Source organism: Nicotiana tabacum, chromosome 16, assembly GCF_000715075.1.
Source record: "Nicotiana tabacum cultivar K326 chromosome 16, ASM71507v2, whole genome shotgun sequence".
In the NCBI taxonomy this organism is placed as follows: Eukaryota; Viridiplantae; Streptophyta; class Magnoliopsida; order Solanales; family Solanaceae; genus Nicotiana; species Nicotiana tabacum.
This window is the reverse complement of record NC_134095.1, coordinates 157635595-157655594: the sequence shown is the minus strand read 5'-3', so window position 1 is coordinate 157655594 and position 20000 is coordinate 157635595. Positions and strand designations below refer to the sequence as shown.

General features: G+C 34.1%; 3 protein-coding genes and 1 non-coding gene across 4 annotated transcripts; 2 read left to right on the top strand and 2 right to left on the bottom strand.

Moving 5' to 3' along the window:
* Positions 1-67: 67 nt before the first annotated feature.
* Positions 68-140, top strand: TRNAR-CCG (transfer RNA arginine (anticodon CCG)). Its single transcript has one exon. It is a non-coding gene; the product is annotated as a tRNA-Arg (tRNA).
* A 428-nt stretch (positions 141-568) lies between these two features.
* Positions 569-5709, bottom strand: LOC107779234 (cucurbitadienol 11-hydroxylase-like). Its single transcript, XM_016599611.2, has 9 exons — positions 5402-5709; positions 4337-4646; positions 3529-3678; positions 2882-3136; positions 2706-2795; positions 2225-2303; positions 2024-2130; positions 1339-1466; positions 569-883 (listed from the first exon to the last, which is right to left on the bottom strand). The coding sequence occupies exons 1-9, from the start codon at positions 5647-5649 to the stop codon at positions 790-792; spliced, it is 1461 nt and encodes a 486-aa protein (XP_016455097.1). The 5' UTR covers positions 5650-5709; the 3' UTR covers positions 569-789.
* A 2523-nt stretch (positions 5710-8232) lies between these two features.
* Positions 8233-9083, bottom strand: LOC107779235 (bifunctional phosphatase IMPL2, chloroplastic-like). The gene is made up of 2 exons (XM_016599612.1): positions 8611-9083; positions 8233-8518 (listed from the first exon to the last, which is right to left on the bottom strand). The coding sequence occupies exons 1-2, from the start codon at positions 9081-9083 to the stop codon at positions 8233-8235; spliced, it is 759 nt and encodes a 252-aa protein (XP_016455098.1).
* A 2178-nt stretch (positions 9084-11261) lies between these two features.
* LOC107779230 (inositol phosphorylceramide glucuronosyltransferase 1) lies at positions 11262-18877 on the top strand. The gene is made up of 10 exons (XM_016599608.2): positions 11262-11638; positions 13143-13263; positions 13898-14083; positions 14281-14444; positions 15739-15846; positions 16100-16237; positions 16317-16421; positions 16695-16962; positions 17052-17175; positions 18469-18877. The coding sequence occupies exons 1-10, from the start codon at positions 11402-11404 to the stop codon at positions 18608-18610; spliced, it is 1593 nt and encodes a 530-aa protein (XP_016455094.2). The 5' UTR covers positions 11262-11401; the 3' UTR covers positions 18611-18877.
* The last annotated feature ends 1123 nt before the right edge of the window (positions 18878-20000 follow it).

Genomic DNA, 20000 nt, shown 5'->3' with positions numbered 1-20000 from the left:
TACGTTGTTGATCAGCCTGTATCTTTTTACAATAAATAAGAAATCTACGATCCGTTTCCATCAATGGGTTCGCGTGGCCTAATGGATAAGGCGCTCGCCTCCGGAGCGGGAGATTGTGGGTTCGAGTCCCACCGTGAACGGAACGAACGCCGAAATTTTATTATGGATATAAGTTGCTTCCTTTTTTGTTTTCCTTTCTCTTTGGTATTCTTTAGAATTTTTTTGGGTATTAACTACTAGCATATCAAAGATGGAGGCATTGGGAATACATGTAATCTAGATCCACCAAGGCGTGTGGTGGATGGACGAAATCCCTCCATAAGGAGCGGTTTCCCTTTTAATGGATCTTACATGACACAAATTTGAATTAATCGGGCTAGTAATTCTAATACTAAATGATTAAACAAATAAAGTAATTCTCGATATTCGAAAATATTTGACGTTTGAAATAAAGCACAAATAGAGAAGATTTACGACCAGTCAAATACTAAAGAAGCAAAATATATATACCTAAAGTCAATATATTAATTCTTTATGAAACACGGTGTAATTATTCATTAACCATATATTTAGTACACTACAAACAAAAAAGAGAATCGCTAATGGAATTTTTCAAGATATCAGCTAGACACATCAGGAAAATATTTTATTCGCATAATTTACTTAATTTAGATTAAAACAAACAAAAAAGTGAATCACAAATGGGATTTTGCAGTAAACTGAATGACAAACATTATTTGACAAGAATTGAACATGACATGATAAATGTTAATGATAATGATATTTTTTTTATTGGTTCTTCTGAGAAATCTTGAAGTGAAATCCATCTGGGAACCTTATAATTGGTGCTCGAATAATTGTGCCTCCTTTTACCATTGTCCATCTGCAAAGTTCATGTTCAACAAGACAAAACACTGTGAATTTATGTTGATCACTTCTTAGCACAATAAGAAATTAATATAAAAAGCCGTTTAAATTATATGCACTGACATTAAATAATATTCACAGTCAGATTATTTTCATAATATTATTACTAGTAAATCTCTATGATAAGTATTCATTGATAATCTAGTAAAAATGGTATGAATATATTATCATATGTTTTCTACATTGCTAGTGTAATTTTCTTTTTTACATTATTAGTGTATATAACTTAAATTTCATAAGTTAGTGTAAAAAGACCGGTGCATAAAACATCCCGCTATCACATAGGATCCGGGGAAGAGCCGCACTTCAAGAGAGTATGATGCAAGTAGCCTACTCTGATGCAAACATTGATTCCACGTCATAAGCCAGTATATATAACTTACATTCATAAGAAAAAATATGATTAAGTACCTATATTTAGTGACTAAGACATGTAGGAAAGTGGCTAAAAAGACCCTGCTGTATTCTGCACCAGCACATTGCTTCATTCCAGATCCAAATGGCATGAAATTCTTAGCTGCACAACTTGGCTGTATTTCCTTTGTTACAAAAATAGACAAATTTCATTAGGCAGTTAATTTAATTGACCAATTCATAATTTTGCTAGTAGCTAAATAACTACTACTTATATGTTTTTATTCCTTCTGGGGATGGTAATTTGAGCACAAACATATTTGACCCGTCCAATCCGCTCAAAGTTGGGCTGGTCATTGACCCGCCCATTTGTTGAACTCGGTTCATCTTAACCCAACTCATTTCAACCTATCTAAAGTTGGGATGATTTTTAGTCCAAATTGATTCATGAATAACTTTACTAAAATATCTTTAAAATAATTCTTTTTTTGTTTGGTATGTTATATATGACCATAAAAATAAAAATAAATCTTATTTGATAATTAAGCATTCATAAGAAAATAATACAAATTAATTACAGCTTGGTAAGAGTTGGACGGGTTGGGCTATGATCCAAATTTTAGCCCAATTTGATCCAGCCCAAATTACTTTTGGGCAAGTCAAATACACCATCCATTTATTAACTCAACCCATTTTAACCGTCCAAATTCAGCTCAACCCACCCATTTGACAACTCTAATACCTTCCAACGCCATGGATTGAATGAAAGTGGATCCTCAAATTGGTCTGAATTCAAGTGAAGAGCAGCAGTTGCAATCATAATTACCCAACCTGCTGGTATTGTATACCCTAAAATCACAAAGAAACAAAGAAGAAAATAAATCCATTTTCCAATTTTTGCTTCAACAAATGTGGTTTAGACTTTAATTTTTTTTTTCCATACCATTAACTGGAATATCCTTAAGGGTTCGACGGAATAGTCCAGGTGCAATATTTCCTAGCCTCAGGACTTCATTAATTACCTGTAGTTTATATACATATGATGGAAAAAAAAAAGATTAACCTTATTATAATTACCTGAATGTTGGTTTATGTCAAATTAAAGTAGTAGGAATCCTATCCTGTTACAGATTTAATTTATATCGACTGAGAACTCTATATAATCAATGTATATTATCCATGTATACCAGCTAGAAAAATAAACATTGAATCTAATTGCTGACTATTTGTGTAACAATCCCATAATGTAATGATAAATTTAATTTATAAACACAGTTTATCTTACTCTAAAGGTTACTTCTCTTACTTTTCAGGTTAACCATTTCACCCATTATGATCATATACCTGTAATTTCTTGATAGTATAAATTTTTTACCGTCAGTATATATAAGTTAAACACGTATTTTTATAAGAGTAGAAGAGACCTGAAGTGTAAAGGTCATGGATTTATAGTCATTCCAAGTGAGAGGATCATCCAAATTCTCTTTATTCTTCAAAATTGAGTCATGCTCAGCCTGGATTAAGTATAACATATGGTTAATTAATACGCTAATATATTATATATGAAGTAAATAATTAGACAAGATTATAAGATACTGACTATTAATTCCTCCAAGACATCAGTATGTTCAGCAAGCAACTTGAAACATAAAGCCAATGTAGTTGAAATGGAATCAGAGGTAACAAATAACAAACCAAACATCATCTGTACTATATAATCCTCTGTTAAAAATTTCTGAGAATCCATGTCTCTGAGTAGATGATCAACCAAGTCTTCTTCTTCGCGTTTTTCTGCTGATGAACTGAGCCTCTTTGTTAGAACATCTCTCATTGTTTCGCGCACTTTCTTATGAATCTGCATTAATGTTTGAGAAAATGACACCGCTCTCAAAATAATAGCCGAAAAATGTATTTTTTTGTATATATTTTTATGTATATATATACACACACATATATATTCTGTATGTTATATATACAAACTTTATATACTTTTTCGGTTACCGAATGTAAATAGTTTCTAGCGCGAGCCAAAAGTGAAAAGAACCCCCTTTTTTTTCTTTGTCAAATTTCAGAGTTGATATATATATATTCTGTATGTTATATAGACAAACTTTATATACATTTCGGTTACCGAATGTAAATAGTTTCTAGCGCGAGCTAAAAGTGAAAAGAACCCCCTTTTTTTTCTTTGTCAAATTTCAGAGTTGATATATATATATATCAGGTAGAAGGTTTGATATTGGATACCTGCAAACATTTATGATGAGAAGTTCCAGGAAGATTAATTGGGAAAGACATTAGTCCTTCAACCAAGTCCCTGAACATGTAACTAATATTGAATGGTGCATTATCAAGATCACCACTAAATATTTGCTTTGCAGCAAAATCAACTGTTTCCTGCCATTTATCAACCAAAAAAAAAATGTAAATAACAATATTTATGTAAAAATTTCAAAAAGCCAATAACTACTGTGTGTTTATCCTTTATTGCAGATAACAAACAATTAGTATTCTGTTAATAATGTACAACAATTTCAAAGTTTAAGTTTTATGTACTAACGTTTTATACAATGAGGTTACTTAAAAGTTAATTGCAGGTAATTCTATTTAGTGGGATTTTGGACATAAGAATTGTGAAATTTCGAAAAAAAGTAAAAAAGAAAAAATTCAAGTGAAAATGGTATTTGAATACTAGAGTTGTGTTTGGACGTGAAGACAATTTGGAGCTGCTTTTGAAGTGAAAATTTTGAAGGAGTTTTGGAGATTTTAAAATTCCAAAAATTTCGAAATTCTACTTCAACTGAAATTTAAAATTTTCATGGCCAAACATTGATTCAGAAAAAAAAAAAAAAGTTTCCGATAAAAGTGATTTTTTTATGGCCAAACGGGCCCTTAGTAAGAGTTTATCATTTTAAAAAGAAGGTAGTTAACATGCTATAACATGTTAAATTACACTGATAACGTTAAAAATTAATTATATCGTCAGTATATATAACTTAAACCTTAAAAAAATTAAGTAGAATATATATGCAAGTAGTGACTGGAATTTACTTACTTTAATGGCTGCACTTTTTACTTCAAGAGACTCATGATTTGACCAACTAGAAAGAGTAGATTTTATAAATTCTTCCATTTGAGGAAGTAATTTCTCCTTAATGGCCTCAACACCAAAATGATTTAGAGTCAAATGTCTAGTATATTTTCTTGAAGAATGAGTATTTTGTTCAAATACTTCAGCAAAAGTATCCAAAGACCAAGTCTCAACCAATTTTCCATCTTGCCTAAGAATAAAACTGTTGAATTCAGGATTTGCACTTATAATCACAGGCCTCCCTGCCACATTTGTTTTAAATATCTGTCCATATCTGAAATTTGTAGAAATGAATCATGTTGATGTTATGAACAAATTTTATTACAATATAAGTTCAAATATTATATGAAAAATCATGTCTGAAATTAATCAAATAATAATTAACTTCTATACATAACAATGTCAAGGAATATAACCACGAAAAGTTAAATCAGATAACCTATTATAACAGGTTAAATTACGCTATCTAAAATAGAGGAGAACAAATGCAATGGAAGCCATCCAATAGTAATTCTAGGGAGCATGATATACTAGTCTTCACCACCAGTGGCGGATCTAATAATGGGGTCGTTAGTTCCTATGTTGCTCGAACTCTTTAAAAATGTTGCTGGGTGCATATCGGATCCTCCAAAAATAATGCATTTCAAGAGGATCTAACAGGGACGCGACAATATTTATGGATAGTCTGACAATCTATCTGGTGAGGTCCATTATATATATATATATATATATATATATATATATATATATTTTAATTTAAAGTTCTTTATATATGTGTGTGGAACATAAGTATAAATGAAATTATGAATACACTTCATAACACAATCTTTCAATTCAGAACTAACAACATCTAAAGAATTAACCGAAATAGCCGCCACACCTAAGCTTTTAAAATAAAAATAGCCGGTGGATATATAATATATGCATAATTTATGTATTATATGTATATAATTATGTATATTCAATGTATAACCTATGGATATGATTAGAAAAAATAAACAAAGGCGGCTATTTATGTAAAGATTTTACCTTTTAATTCTATTTTTCAAGAATGGAGGAAGGTCCAAGGAGTGACTAGGAAGGATCAACTGAAGAGTTTCTCCAATAAGAGGGAAACCCATAGAACCTGGAGGAAGAACTCCATTGCATTTTGGATTTCTCCATCTATAAATCCATTGAGTAACATAAATAGTAAGCAATGTTACCACAAAATACCCAACTCCCAAAACATTTATCTTTCTTATTTCTTCTAGAAATGTGGTGACCAAAGTCGTCATGACCGTAAAATTCTACTGTAGTGGACTTGAATCTATTTAAAGAACAAGAAACACAAGAGATAGAAATGAAATTTACTATCTAAACAATCTTGTATATTGCAATATATAGGCCATGGGGTGCTCTAGAGTTACTTCTTAACAGCATCTAAAGAGAAGTTTTATTGGCGATTACTCCATAGATTTAATAAAATAATTGTTGTTATTTTGACTAGAAGGGGAAAAAACAGTTTGGAGCATTTAGACAGGCAGAAAACGACATTTACCCGGATCAAACTTGTTTTTTTAATTTTATTTTAGTTTTACTCTTCTAATAATCTTGTTCCTTAGTTCATATACTCTGGAAAATTAGTTTGTCATCATACATGTTTTGAAAGGCTCTATATCACTATTGGAGGCGGATCAAGATTTTAAATTCCATAATTTTATATTTAAGTTTTATTATTGAATTCGTTACATATTTAAATTATGGATTCATAATTTAATATTTGCTCTAATTTTGGTAAATCCTTTTACATATATTTACTTTGTATAAAAAATAATCGGCTATTTGGAAAAGGCTCCATCCGCTTCGACATTCACTAGCCAAGCATTGTTACAAGGTTAGGCATAAGATCATTAAACATAGAAGAAAAAAAAGAGTAAATAGTTTAAAGGTGTAAGGGTGTGGATGAGAAAAAAAAACTAGAAAAATGGTGAATAGGAAGGAAAACCTTCGAGCAACGGTAAAATTGTCTCCGTGTGATCTATAGGTCATGACAGTTCGAACTGTGGAATCAGCTACTTGATGCTTGCATTAAGGTAGGGTATCTACATCACACTTCTAGGGGTACAGTCTTTCTCCGGACACTGCGTGAAAACGGGATACTTCGTGCACGGGCATTCCATCAGGGAGTGGATAAGAAACAGTGAAAATTGGTATTTTTACGACTTGGGAGCTAGCCTTTCTGGTACAACTTATACTAATAGTCATTGATTCACCGACTCGAATTATTACATGTCTACACTTTGAATCAAAATAATAGAATTATTACACACAGCCTATAGCCGTTTCTTTTTGGTAATTAAAGATGCCATTTTTATTATCAAATGAAAGAATTACAGCTCAAGAGAAAACAGAACTGCTTAAAGATTGGATATGCATCCCCAACCTTAGTGAAAAACAAGCTAACTACATCTATATTGCACGGAATTTCCAAAATGTTGCCACACCCGTGTCGGATCTTACAAAAATACACTACTTTTTAAGGATCGGACACACACCCGGTGACATTTTCGGAGAGTCCGGACAACATAGATCTACACTATACTAAGCTCAACTTCCACACTCAGATCAAAACTCATCATATTCTACCAGAACTAGCCAACTGTTAAGGGATAATAGTTCAGCGCTCCAAGTCTTGTAGCTAATCTGGACTTACATACATCCACAAAACAGCTCCTGGATGATCAGTTTAGTGATCTCTCATGTTACTTCCAGCATTCTTAAATTCAATATACCAGAAAACCAAGTATTTCTAATAGTATTACCACAGCAAGTTCCTATGCAAATTCAGCTTTTGCAATTTTATGACAATTTATACTTGACTGAAAGAGATGTACCCCTCGTTCTCTCTAACCAGTAATTGCATTTTCTTTTCGTAAATCGTGAGAAATGAGTATAATTGTGTAAGTGCAGAATACACATTTCCACACCTGAGTTTAATCTGGAATTTTCCAGCAGATGAATAAGAAGGGAATAAGATTACACAAACAACCATCAGCCACATAAATACTTTTGTAGTGTCCATGACAGGTTGCCTTGGAAAGTAGAGTTGCAGAGTGACAAAAAGTAAACATGAAACAATCTGGAAATCAAAGTGATGCTGAAGTAAAAGGGTCACCAGGTTCTCAAATTTTACAAACAGAGTTAATTAGGAAAGCAGCATTTTAAATACGTACTGGTTAGGATTGATAGAATTGGTGTGAATGATTCAATAAAAGAGACTCTTGTATGGAAAACTTGAGACTACAGAAGCTGTAGACAAAACAACCTCTTCTTCCTCCCTAATGAAGATATTAGTTGAGCTCAAAAGTTAATTACCACCTTGTTACAATCCGGGAGCATATCCTTCTACAATGATATGAAATGTTCAATTTTCCCCCCTTTAACAGAAGTATTAGGGAACAAAAGTTGAACAACTAAGCTGAAAATCTGAATTTGAAAATTGACGAGGAGGATGTGCATAAGTACGTTAAGTCAAAGAAAAACAACCCCTCGCTTGATTTTGACACGCAAGCGCCCCACCCTGCTAATACAATAACATGCTGTTTTATTTCCACTCTTTTGGATTTGACAACATAACATCTACTAGTGAAACTTGGGAAAAAAGAAGAAGCTAAACATTGATGGTAGTTTGTTTTGCGAGGTATATTGGTCTAAAACAGATTGTATAATCACACGATGACTGACATTCATTTTGTTAGTGAAACTCACAATGAATGCTAACTAGCTTTTTCTATGGATCCAGTCTACTTCATGATCAAAAAGACTAGAGAACTAACTGGAGAAAGACCAAAGCTTGAATAGACCTGTGACTAATTAAACTATGATAGTTCAAAAATAATCTGTTGGTGAGTTGTTAAGTCAGCAGAAGCAACAACCTTGAAACCATCCCGTGGAACAGAAGATGCTGGAGAAGGTTGCCAAGAAAGTTGATTTCCTTGCCAATCAGTTATAATTCCACCAGCACCTTCCACTATAGGAACTAACCCAAGAAGACCATGGGGCTCAACAGCACAATCAACGACGACTTGCAACATACCAGCAGCCAATTCAGAGTAAGCAATACAGTTGCCGTTGAAAAAAGTTTCTCCAATCTTGTACGCGAGCCTATTGTAGGCATATTTGGCATCTTCATTGTAACCAGGATCATTAATATCAGTGTATGCTTGTTCGAGGTGCTCACATGCTCGTGTCCTAACAAGATCTCCGTTCCTAGTAGTCTTGCCCCTCCTCCCAATGGTTTTGATCGTGCAACAGGATTATTGATGCATCCAATGACGGGTTTGCCATTGTGAACAACAGCTATCGACGTGCCAAAAGTAGGCAAGAGTCCATCCACTACTCCATTAACCGGATCCAAAACCCAAACAAACTCGGGAATTGTTGGTCCACTGCAATTGTTCCATCCAGTTTGTTTCCCATACACAGCATGATCGGGTAAGTCTTTTAAGATAAGTGAGATCATAGCCTTCTCTGCTTCAGCCGCGATGCTCGTCTTAGCATTGGAGACGTTGAAGACATTGCCCCGAGCCAAATAATGCTTCAGGATGATTACTCCTGCAGCATCAACAGTCTTGTTGGCAATGTCAGCAAGACAATCGAGTTCAGTGTCACTAAGGGGAAAGGTTTCTTCCTTCCTTGACGTTACAGAATCACTTGAACCTGCTAACATGTTGCTTTTTTATCTACCCGAGAATAGACATAAATATATTAGGCTCATTGATTAAACGGAATCAAAACGTCCGTCAAATTAGGGCTTGAGACGTGATCCGTAGTACAAAACAGAGGAAAAAAAGTAGAATTAGCACAGTTCACAATACGTACCAATGCAGCAAAAAGTATCGATTGGATCACCGGCGGCCGGAGGGAATTGAAGATCGCCGGCAAAGAGAAAACTATGTGACTATGTATTGAATGCTTGTATAGCTGGCGCCTTTTATATATTGGCAGAGGAACGGAGTAGTCGGCGAAATCTGCAGATAGACCAAAGGGAGGGAGAGTGAGAAGTAGGGGGGAAAAAGGAGAAAATATTACTAGCAGTACTATGTAAAGGCTAAAATATGCAACCTCTTGGGCAACTATATGGAAAGTAAAATATATACTATTTACTAAATATGTTTTTGAATTCCAAAAATATTTTGACTTATTTAATACATAGAAATCGGACCCTGTATGAATGCAGAGTGCTTTGTACATCGGGTGGTCTTTAAATTTTTTTAAATAATTATAAATTCATTATATTCGGCTTAATTTGCCTTCACCTTATTAATTATATAGGTTACTTGCTATCTCCTACTAGCATATGTATAGAGTAATATTGTCCACCAAGAATTAAACTAAATAATCCACATTATTGTTCATTTGAGAAATAAGATGTTAGAGTTCTCGAATTATGAAAAACAATTTAAAAAGAAGAATCAAGAAATACATGAGATTATACTCAAATAAGTTTATTAATAAAATCTTAGTTTGGTTGGAAACTTATTCATTCCATAAATTTAACTTTATGTAGGGAAGTCCTTTATAAATAGCAGAAATGACACCATATAGCGACTTTAAAGGACTGCGATTTAGAAATTAATCAATGCGCTCTAAGTTTCAGTTTTTCAGGACAAAAATATTCTGAGTTGTCGTGAAGTTAAGATAATTAAAAATTTCAGGATAAAATAAGTACTTGCTAAACTCTAAATAGCATCGCTGAGAATAACTATATGTGCACCCCTATATTGTAGCAAATTTTATCTTTTTTCTTTTTCACATGGGCAAGAAGAAAAAATGTAGTTTGAATTAAAAAAATTCACCGTAGTTTGAACCAGTGACCTAAATTAAATCTCTGGCAGGGCATCTTTTGGGATGAAATTCAAAATCAAAAGTAATCGAAATTTAGTCACTTTTCATGTAAAGATAAATCTGAATGAAAATATTGTTCAAAATTCGGAAATTATTCCATCACAATATACTGGAGTTCGTATTTTTACATGTGAACTTTCAGCATAATATACTGGAGTTCCAGCATAATATGCTGGAAGTTCATACACAGGTGCACCAATCTCTAGTAGATTATGCTAGAACTTTCCGTGTTACAGTAAAATAGTGCTTATTTTTCAATAACTTTACAAATGCTGGCTATTTTTTAATTACTAGTCCGAAAACTGACTAGCCCGTGCTATTTTCACTGTATCTTCTATTTTGTAAAAATAGCACGGTATAGCTAGTTTTTGGACTGGTCATTCAAAAAATAGCCAACGTTTACGAAGTCAATGAAAAATAGCCACTAGTTTGCTGCAATAGAGACCGGTCCAGCATAATATACTGGAGTTCGGTGCACCTGTATATGAACTCCAGCATATTATGCTGGATCAGTATACTTTGCTGATTCCAGTATAATATACTGGAGACTGGAGCACCGGTGCTCCAAACTCTAGTATATTATACTGGACAATTATACTTGCTGGAACTCCAGTATATTATGTTGTAGTTGTAGTGTACTTATGCTTGAACTCTATCATATTATGTTGGAGTTCCAACATACTTATGCTGGAACTCCAGTATAATATACTGACGTATTTTCCGGGTTTTGAACAGTGTTTTCGCTCAAATTTATCTTTACATAAAAAGTGGCTAAATTTCGATTACTTTTGAAACTGAACTATTTTTGAACGATCAGTTGTAAATGTGGCTATTTGTGAATTTCTCCCTCTATTTTTGTACAAAGAGAAAAGCGGCTTCTCGTGTTCTTATTTTCTTTTTTGTTTCCTTTTCGCTGCAATTTCCTTAATACTTTTTGGGCACGTTTGAGACGGTTTACAACTCCAACTTTCCAAAAAGACAGCCAAAGGGAGACGACAGAAAAGACCATTAACACAACACATAATTACATTATAAAATAAAAATTCTAAAACCCTTTGAACTTTGAAAAAAAAACCCAGTACATAGATCCCCTTTCCATTTCTCTTTGAAAACAGAAAGAAAGAAAGATTCATTTTTATCATGAAAATCACTGTTTTACGATTAGGGGTTCTTTTATTTTTGATTTTTATGTTATGTGATTGTTTTATTGGAGCTTCATGTAAATCTGAAGAAGCATATGTGACCCTTTTGTATGGAGATGAATTCTTGCTTGGGGTTAGGGTTCTTGGAAAATCAATTAGAGATACTGGATCCACTAAAGATATGGTTGTTTTGGTCTCTGATGGTGTTTCTCAATATGCTAAGGAGCTCCTCTTGGTATGTATATGATGTACTTTGTTTGAATTCACCTTTCTTTTTTTTACCCTTTTATGTGCTTGCTTATTGAGAAAATAACTCAGTATTTTGCTAGTACTATAACAGCAAGGATTTAAGTTATATATATTGACACAGCTAAGTGTAAATTTTAACTGTGATAGCACCTTAGTTACCATTTTTACCTGATTACTAATTAATGTTTATCAAGAGATTTAACTGATTGTATAGATAGTTTTTACATTGTCTGTATTTTTTGGTGTATTTGGAATGAGAGGAATCGGAGATGTTTTGATGGAATAGCAACTCCAAACCACTTCCTTAAGGCTAAATGTCTTTTACTTTTGTACAGTTGGAGTACCTTAACACCTGTAAACTCCACTGACAATTTTTTGGACTTTGTTAGCTCTTTAACATTAGTATAGGACTCTTTGTACTGGAGCTAACAAATCTTTTGTATCTATATTTCTGCATCTTCTTGATGCCATTTATAATATCTCTTTATCAAAAAAAAAAAGATTAATTTTTACATTGTGGTGTATATAACTTAAATTCCAGCGGCATATACCCCTTGTTCCCTGACCTTGTTGGGGTCGACAATATGAATGATCTCAATCTGCTTCATTTGGAGCCGTTTCGGATACTCAAATTATAAGAATAACTCAATGCAGAACTAAAGTTACTTCCTTTGGGTAGTTTCTTGAAAGCTTGAGCTGGGAAATGTAAAGTTAGTTGGTATTGTTTTGTGACCAATAAATTCAATTTTCATGTGCTTGCTTATTAAGAATAACTAAGTTTCCTCTCTAAGAGGAGGCTCAATGGTTGAGCCATAAGAGAAAGCTTGCTGTTTCTGGGTTATAATCCCCTGTACAATACTTCACGGGCCCATCTACCTAGCTTTGGTGTGTGAGTTTACCCGTCACTTGCATTTTCGGGCTGTACAGGATTGCCTTGTGGATTAGTGAAGGTGTACGAATGCTGACTCGAAAGCATAAATTACTGGAAAAAGAAACTCAATATTCACATCCTCATGGGTATTTCTTAAAAGTGTGAATTGGTGAATATAAAGTTAATCGCTTTATCGGTGATGTAGAGCCAATACGTGAGTGAATACTAAAATCATTCTCAAAAATCTATGTTGTGTGCTGGCTCAATCATTAGAAGTAGTAAATTGGGTCTATCTTGAAGATATATTCTGATGTGACATACAAATTCAATTACTATTTTTTCTATTTTGCAGCTAAATTACTTTCCAGTCAGTAAAAGCAAATTGTTAAAAATGATGCCTATGAATTGTGATTTAGTTTGCCTGGATGAAGTCCTATAACAGTCTTATTGTAGCTGTTATGAGCTTGCATTAACAGGTCCTGATCATAGTTATTCTAGTTCTTTAGCATTTAAGAATAAATGTAATCGTCAAAATTTTTGTTTTTTGCTAAGCTATTTCTATGTGGTACTTAACTTTCCTATTAAAACGGTTGTTTCGTGTTTGGTTTCTTTCTTGCAGGCAGATGGTTGGATTGTGGAGAAAATTAGTTTACTGGCAAACCCAAACCAAGTGAGGCCGAAGAGGTTTTGGGGCGTCTACACAAAGCTAAAAGTATTCAACATGACCAGTTACAAGAAAGGTAATTCGATGCATCAAAACTTCAACCTAAATGCTTAAGGGAGAAAGGGATGTAAAGTAGAACCTTGAACTTCGTATGTGTTTCTCAAGTTGGCTTGGTGAAGTTTGTCATCTTCTTGATGATCTCCACCACTTTATGTCTTGTTATATTATGGAGTGGTACAAGTGGTCTTATTTATTTTGGTTTTACTTTTTGCAAGTTTTATTCCTTTATTTCTGATGTCATTTCTTCAACCTGTTTAACTGATATAGCTGCTATTAGACCGACTATAACCTAGTATGCATATAATTGTACTAAGAGTAAAAAATTTAGGTGAATATATATTTGATTCTAAAAAGAAAGAGAAACAGGTTGCGCTTTCATAAATCCTTATTTTAGATGAGAGGTAGCTCGAGCAATTAAATCCACCAGGTTAAGGCTTTGGGCTTGGTACAACTAAGTCATCTCTTTTATACAAGTTAAAGGGAAAAAGGGGTGATGGGTGTGGGGAAGATAGGGAAGTCTAGCTTGTTTCATTACTTGAATATTTTAAAGAGATATCTCATTACTATATATATTCTTTTATGTTATGCAAAATGCATATGGTTTACTGATTGTAGGCCTTAATCTTGCTATTTCTCCCTTGTTTTGGCAGTGGTGTATCTTGACGCTGATACCATTGTTGTTAAAAGCATTGAAGATCTGTTTAAATGTGGGAAATTCTGTGCAAATTTAAAACATTCTGAGAGACTGAATTCTGGAGTCATGGTGATTGAGCCATCAGAAAAGGTTTTTAATGATATGATGAGCAAGGTGACCACTTTGCCTTCTTACACCGGAGGTATGGTTTAGCTGTGTGCTGTTTCGGTTTTAAGGTTATATGCTGTCTTTGCATCTTTGTATGGAAAGATTTCGATTATCTTTTATCATCTAATAATTTCAGTGACATATTTTTATAATTCGTTACACGGAAATTTTTCTTTGGTTTTTGTTTTGACGCTGAATGTTGATTCTCTTGGTGCATTCTGTTGATAACAGGTGATCAAGGTTTTCTCAACTCCTACTATGTTGGGTTTGCTAATGCTCATGTTTACGAGCCAAATTTGCCTTCAGATGTCTTAAATTCTAGAAAGGTTCCTGAAATGGAGAGACTTTCTACTCTTTACAATGCAGATGTTGGACTCTACATGCTTGCTAACAAGGTATTTCTTAGGTTCAAGAGACTGCCTTTCTTTGAGTGTGGTTTTAGTTGGTTTGGTTGTGGTGTGTGTAGGCCTTTTGATCAAAATCTGGTCAAAATACACTTGTTAGGAACTCTTGAAGGAAGGATTAATTTGTTAGATACAGAAAAAGAAGAAAAAGTTGACTTTCATGGAATTGTAATATTCCGCAGAAGTATTGCAACATTGCCGATCTTAGCGGAAACTTCAGTTTTTGAATAAACATTTTTTCTGTGGCCTTTGTTGTATCTTTTTCTCACTGGTGTCCAGGCCATCTTGCACGTGCCTCGACTATTCCACTAGGTATATGCTAACTCCCACCAACATAGGTAACCGGGTATGTTATGGTCTATGGGCTTTGTCAAAGACAAATCCAGGATTTAAAGTTTATGGGTCGTACAATAATAATTGGGTTAATATACAATAATAATTTGGTGTACAGTCAGATATTTATAGATATTTAATATATATATACACATATATATATATGGTCCCCCGAGCAAAAGCTACTGGGTTTACGTGAACCCATATGCGACACTATAGATCCCCCCCGGGCTTTGTTGTCTTCTACAAGCAATTTATCTTGAAGCAGCTATGTTATGGATGTTGAAGTCCAATTTGTCTCAAGCTATTCAAAGATGATTAAGGGATCATGTACTTGGCATATCATGCGTATTAGTAATCAACAATTTGTGCAATCTGATTGATTCGTATCACCATATTTTATGTGTAGAATAATCTTTCTATGGAAAGAGAAATTTTGGAGAAAGCGGCAAAAACCATTTAGGAAAAAGTGTTGCTAAATGTGCATAGTAGTATTAATGGAAGGTAATCAATGAATATATCTTGGATGGCCGAAGATTATCCAGGAAAAGCCTAGTGGTAAGTACCCTCCACGTCTAGCCATAAAGTTGGGGATTTGAGTCCCCGATGGAGCAAAGTGGGAAACAATCATTTTTTGACTCCTGGTTTCTTTGGGGAGAGTGGACTCCTTGGTTTTCTCTTCTCGCGGATTTTTTTTTTGGGGGGGGGGGGGATTTTTACCATATCCCAGAAGAAAAAGAAAGAAAGAATGTCTTGGATAGCGCGAAGCTACTTCCTGCTAAAATAAAATGAGAAGGTTTTATCTTAGATGAACATAGCCAACTGTTTGCAGTAGGTTTTTTGGAAGAAACTCTTTTTACTGCAAATGCTTGAAAGTTTTAAGCAACACAAGTGCATTAATGTTGCCTCCTTCCTTCTTCTGACCTTTAATTTTTAATTAATCTATCTACAGTGGATGGTGGATGAAAAAGAACTCCGAGTAATTCATTACACACTTGGCCCGCTTAAACCGTGGGATTGGTGGACTTCTTGGCTATTAAAACCTGTTGATGTGTGGCAGGTATTCTTCTTCTTGTTGCAAATGCACTTTGCATTCTCCAAATATGGTTGTCTTTTTCCTGCATTTGCTGTATATTACTTTGATGGTTCGAGAAGGTTTTTCCTGAACCAGATTGTGTGACTTTCTTATGTTCGCCTGTCATAAGGCCTTCTTTGGTGTCTTCGTGGAGCCATTTTTTCCATCTTGGAGATGAGGACTTTTAAACTTGCTTATACCAGATTGTGTGACTTTCTTATGTTTTCCCATGCTGCAGAATGTTAGGGTACAACTTCAAGAATCTCTACCGGGAACTGGAGGGGGCAAAAATTCCAGCGATGAACTTCTTGTCAAATTTCTTTATTTGCTTCCGTTGCTTGTAATAGCATTTTGTTACTATCGGTCCTTTTTACAGGTTAGTATTTTTAAAAAGAGTTATTACTTAAAATACTAGTCAAATATTTGGATATAATTCTAAAGGATTGCTTCCGCAGTCACAATCACTATGGCATCATATCCGACAACTGTACTACAAGGTCAGAGGAGGTGTCCTAGCTTACGCCTCTGTTCCACCAGCTGCCATCAGCTCCAACCAGCCGGTACCTCTTCTTCTTCCTGTCAGTTGTTGAGTCGTCAAACATCCTGATTAAGTTCTGCTCCTTACTTTTCACTAGTCTCTATGGGATTGGAAAAATATAAATTGCTATCCTACAATGCAGGGTGGCCTTAAATTATTACTTTCATCGTTGACATCTTTTGGCTGCACAATTGTTGACCAGATTTCTATCATATTATTTACTCACCTTTTGATAACCTTATGTTGCTTTTCTTACATAATCTTAAAATGATAAACAGTCCCAAATGGTATGCAGGTGAAGGTGCCTGCTTTTCTGGGTGCGATATCTGTCTGTTGCTGTTTTGCTGCTGCGCTGGTGTCCCTTGGCCTTCCACTTCTAATCATTCCACGCCAAGTAATGCCATGGACCGGTCTCCTCTTAATGTATGAGTGGACATTTACACTTTTCTTCCTCTTGTTTGGAAGTTATTTGCACTTAGTGTATCAGTGGGGAAGGGTTGCGGCAAATCAATCTGGACAATTTCTGGCTCATCCTGTATCTTTGGACTATGAACCTGGAAAAGGTTGGTTCACTTAATCAGATCATTGAATTTTATTTTACAATTTTATCGGTGCATTGCTTCATTGTTGTTGGCTTTTTGTTGCTTTATAGGTCATCAGCGGCAGCAATCATGTTGTGACATTGCAGCGTGGTACTATGGGTTAGGGATGGCATTTCTTGCCATTGCAGCCCCTGCATTGCCTGGCATTTTTGGAGTCACTTCTTTATTTTTGAGGTACTTTCAACAGGATTTCTGCATTTTAGTCAATTTTGTGTCATTTGGTTCTTGTCTAATAATAATTGTATGTCTTTAGGCTGCATTTGAATGACGTGATTTTGCTTGTTGTTTACTTGCCTTGTGGGTTTGGTTTCAATAAAAAGCTCGAATCTTTTAATTATGCGTACATGTGAAGTTATAAGCTTGATATGAATCTAGAACATATGACGTGCTGAAGTTTATTATGACTTGATTATCTTCATGGACATCTCATCACATCTTTAACTCATTTGTGATTTTGAAGGAAAAGATACATTGAGATGATCCTTATGAGTTAAAGTCCATTAGGTGAGAAGACACTAAGTAAATTAAGGCTTTTAATGTGAAGCAGAATTTCAAATAGGTCGTTATAAAGGCTAATAAGCCTAAAAGATGCTTTAGCAATCGTTAGCGTTAGACTACATAGAGCCCGTTTGGCTTAGCTGATTTTAGAGTAGCTGATAAGCATTAGGTGCTGAAAAGCACTTTTAAGTGCTGAAGCTGATTTAAAAAATAAGCAGTTACGTATTTGGATAAAAGTGCTGCAATTAATAATAAGCAGTTGAAGAATTGGGTATACGAAGAGTTTTGTTTTAAAAAGAAGTATTTTAGGGATAGAATAGTAAATATTTTGGTCAAACCTAAAGTGCTTATAAGCAGAAATTTGATAAGTTGGAGGAGACCAACTTATGATTTTTGGCTTATAAGCACTTAACTTATAAGCACTTTTAATTTTACCAAACGCGTAGATAAGCCAAAAAGTGCTTATAAGCCAGTTTGACCAGCTTATAAGCTTAGCCAAACACCCTCATAGTCTAATAATGTCAAAGCTTCAACAACATAGCTCGGATGTTATGTAAGCCGTATTTTATGACCATGTAGCATTGTGTTTTTAGGTCCATTCTTAAATTCCTTGATTTATTCCCCATTAGCTGATTAAACTACAGTTAAACCTCTCTATAACAAACTCATTTGTTCCGATATTTTTAGGCTGCTATAGTGGAGTGTTGTTATAGAGTACATATAGTTCCAGAAAAAATTGGCTTTTACAGTGAATGTCTGTTATATAAGGATACTGTTATAGAGAGGTCTGACTGGCCTTCTAACTTTTCGGTGCATATTTTCTCTTATAGTTTCATCATTCAAGGTCGATTTTCTTGTTAATTCAGTTTGTTGTCTGCCTTTACGAAAACCTCTTCTTGTATTAGGCACTAGAAAATCTTTAACGCGATGGATTGTCAAATAATACCTGTATATGGTTTTTTTACGCAGGTTAGGTTTGATGGTGGTAGGTGGTCTTATTTTGGCATCCTTCATGACATATGCTTCCGAGCATCTATCGATTAGATCATTCGTTAGAGGCTATGAAGAAAGGAACACACCAAAGAATAGGAGTGTATGTTTGTTATGCTGATCGATTCAATTTTTTAGTTTCAGCTAACTGCAGGCAAACCATCTTCTTCATCTCATTTGTAACTTGTTTTGACATATTCTTCCCAGTGAGATTATGTGTAGAAAATATGCTGGGAATTTTTTGGTTTCTAATATACTTATTTTAGAAGGTTGAGGTGTAATTCTTTTGTATGGTTAAAAGTCTATGTTGTCTGTATATGCTTCTTAAATTTTAATTGATTATAATATACTATCTCATGCATTATTGATGCTTATTTAAAAGAGGAAAGGGACTCTCTCATGCATTATTGCTAGTTTACTTTCCCAGAAAATAAAATTAATCAAGATTCTTGTGAATACCATCTGGTACAGTGGGCTATAAGAGTTGTGGCATTGATGTGGATTAGGAATATTCATCAATTTTTGTAAAAATAGCATGGGTTAGCCAGTTTTCGGACTGGTAATTAAAAAATAGTCCGCGTTTGCAAAGTCATTAAAAAATAACTATTATTTTGTTGAAACACATAAAGTTCCAACGTAATATGATGTATTATGGAGCTTCTGTTTCTAGCATATTATGTAAGAACTCCAACACACGGAAAGTTCCAGCACAATATGCTGGATTATGGAGCTCATGCGTATAAACTTCCAGCATATTAAGTTGGAACTACAACACATTATGAAATTCAGCATATTATGCTGGAATTTCATATGTAAAAAATTCGAACTCCAACATGTTATGCTGGTATTTTTTTGGATTTTAAGGATAATTTTGTTTAGATATTAAATTTTGATTACTTTTGAAATTGTGACTATTTTTTTATTACCGGTTGTCAAGTTGGCTACTTCTGATTTCCCCCCTCAATTTTCAATTGTTTGCGGCCTGAGTATGGATTTACTAACTGCCTACCGTTTGAGTACGAAATATATGTGTTTGTAAAATCTGAAGTTTTGCTGAATGTGTGCATTTTATATAAGCAAGTTCTTAATTATGCATTGTGGAAAACCTTTTTGTACGGTAAATAAAAGGATTTGTATACGATGCTTATCGATGAAGGATGTCATGTGGCGATTAATAATAAATGAATTGTTATGTAGGAATTATTTACTTTAAGGGTATTTTTTTTTCTCTTTCAATAGTTTAATCATTTTATTGTTAATAAATGTATTTTTATTTCACATTATTTGTCGTATATAGTACTTAATATGGGTATTATTTACTTTTAGTCAACCAAACGTTGCAGTACCTGTGCGAAGACTATTTTTCTTACACAGCCAAGTTTGATTGTTTATTCGAACTAAACACTACCATTTTGTTCCGATTTTAGGCTATGATTATATAAATTATTCATTCTATCAGACAACATCAAAGAAACCTCACACCTGCCAGGCTTCCACTAGATTTTTTTTTG

Bases quoted from the DNA above. Each gene is read 5' to 3' on its own strand.
- LOC107779234 (XM_016599611.2), bottom strand. From the start codon at position 5,649: ATGACGACTTTGGTCACCACATTTCTAGAAGAAATAAGAAAGATAAAT. The intron at 3,137-3,528 runs GTATCCAATATC...ACATTAATGCAG, and splicing joins CTCATCATAAATGTTTGCAG to ATTCATAAGAAAGTGCGCGA. The intron at 1,467-2,023 runs GTATTAGAGTTG...TTTGTAACAAAG, and splicing joins TCAATCCATGGCGTTGGAAG to GAAATACAGCCAAGTTGTGC.
- LOC107779235 (XM_016599612.1), bottom strand. From the start codon at position 9,083: ATGTTAGCAGGTTCAAGTGATTCTGTAACGTCAAGGAAGGAAGAAACC. The intron at 8,519-8,610 runs GTTAGGACACGA...TGCCTACAATAG, and splicing joins CTACTAGGAACGGAGATCTT to GCTCGCGTACAAGATTGGAG.
- LOC107779230 (XM_016599608.2), top strand. From the start codon at position 11,402: ATGAAAATCACTGTTTTACGATTAGGGGTTCTTTTATTTTTGATTTTT. The intron at 11,639-13,142 runs GTATGTATATGA...TCTTTCTTGCAG, and splicing joins ATGCTAAGGAGCTCCTCTTG to GCAGATGGTTGGATTGTGGA. The intron at 16,238-16,316 runs GTTAGTATTTTT...TTGCTTCCGCAG, and splicing joins ACTATCGGTCCTTTTTACAG to TCACAATCACTATGGCATCA.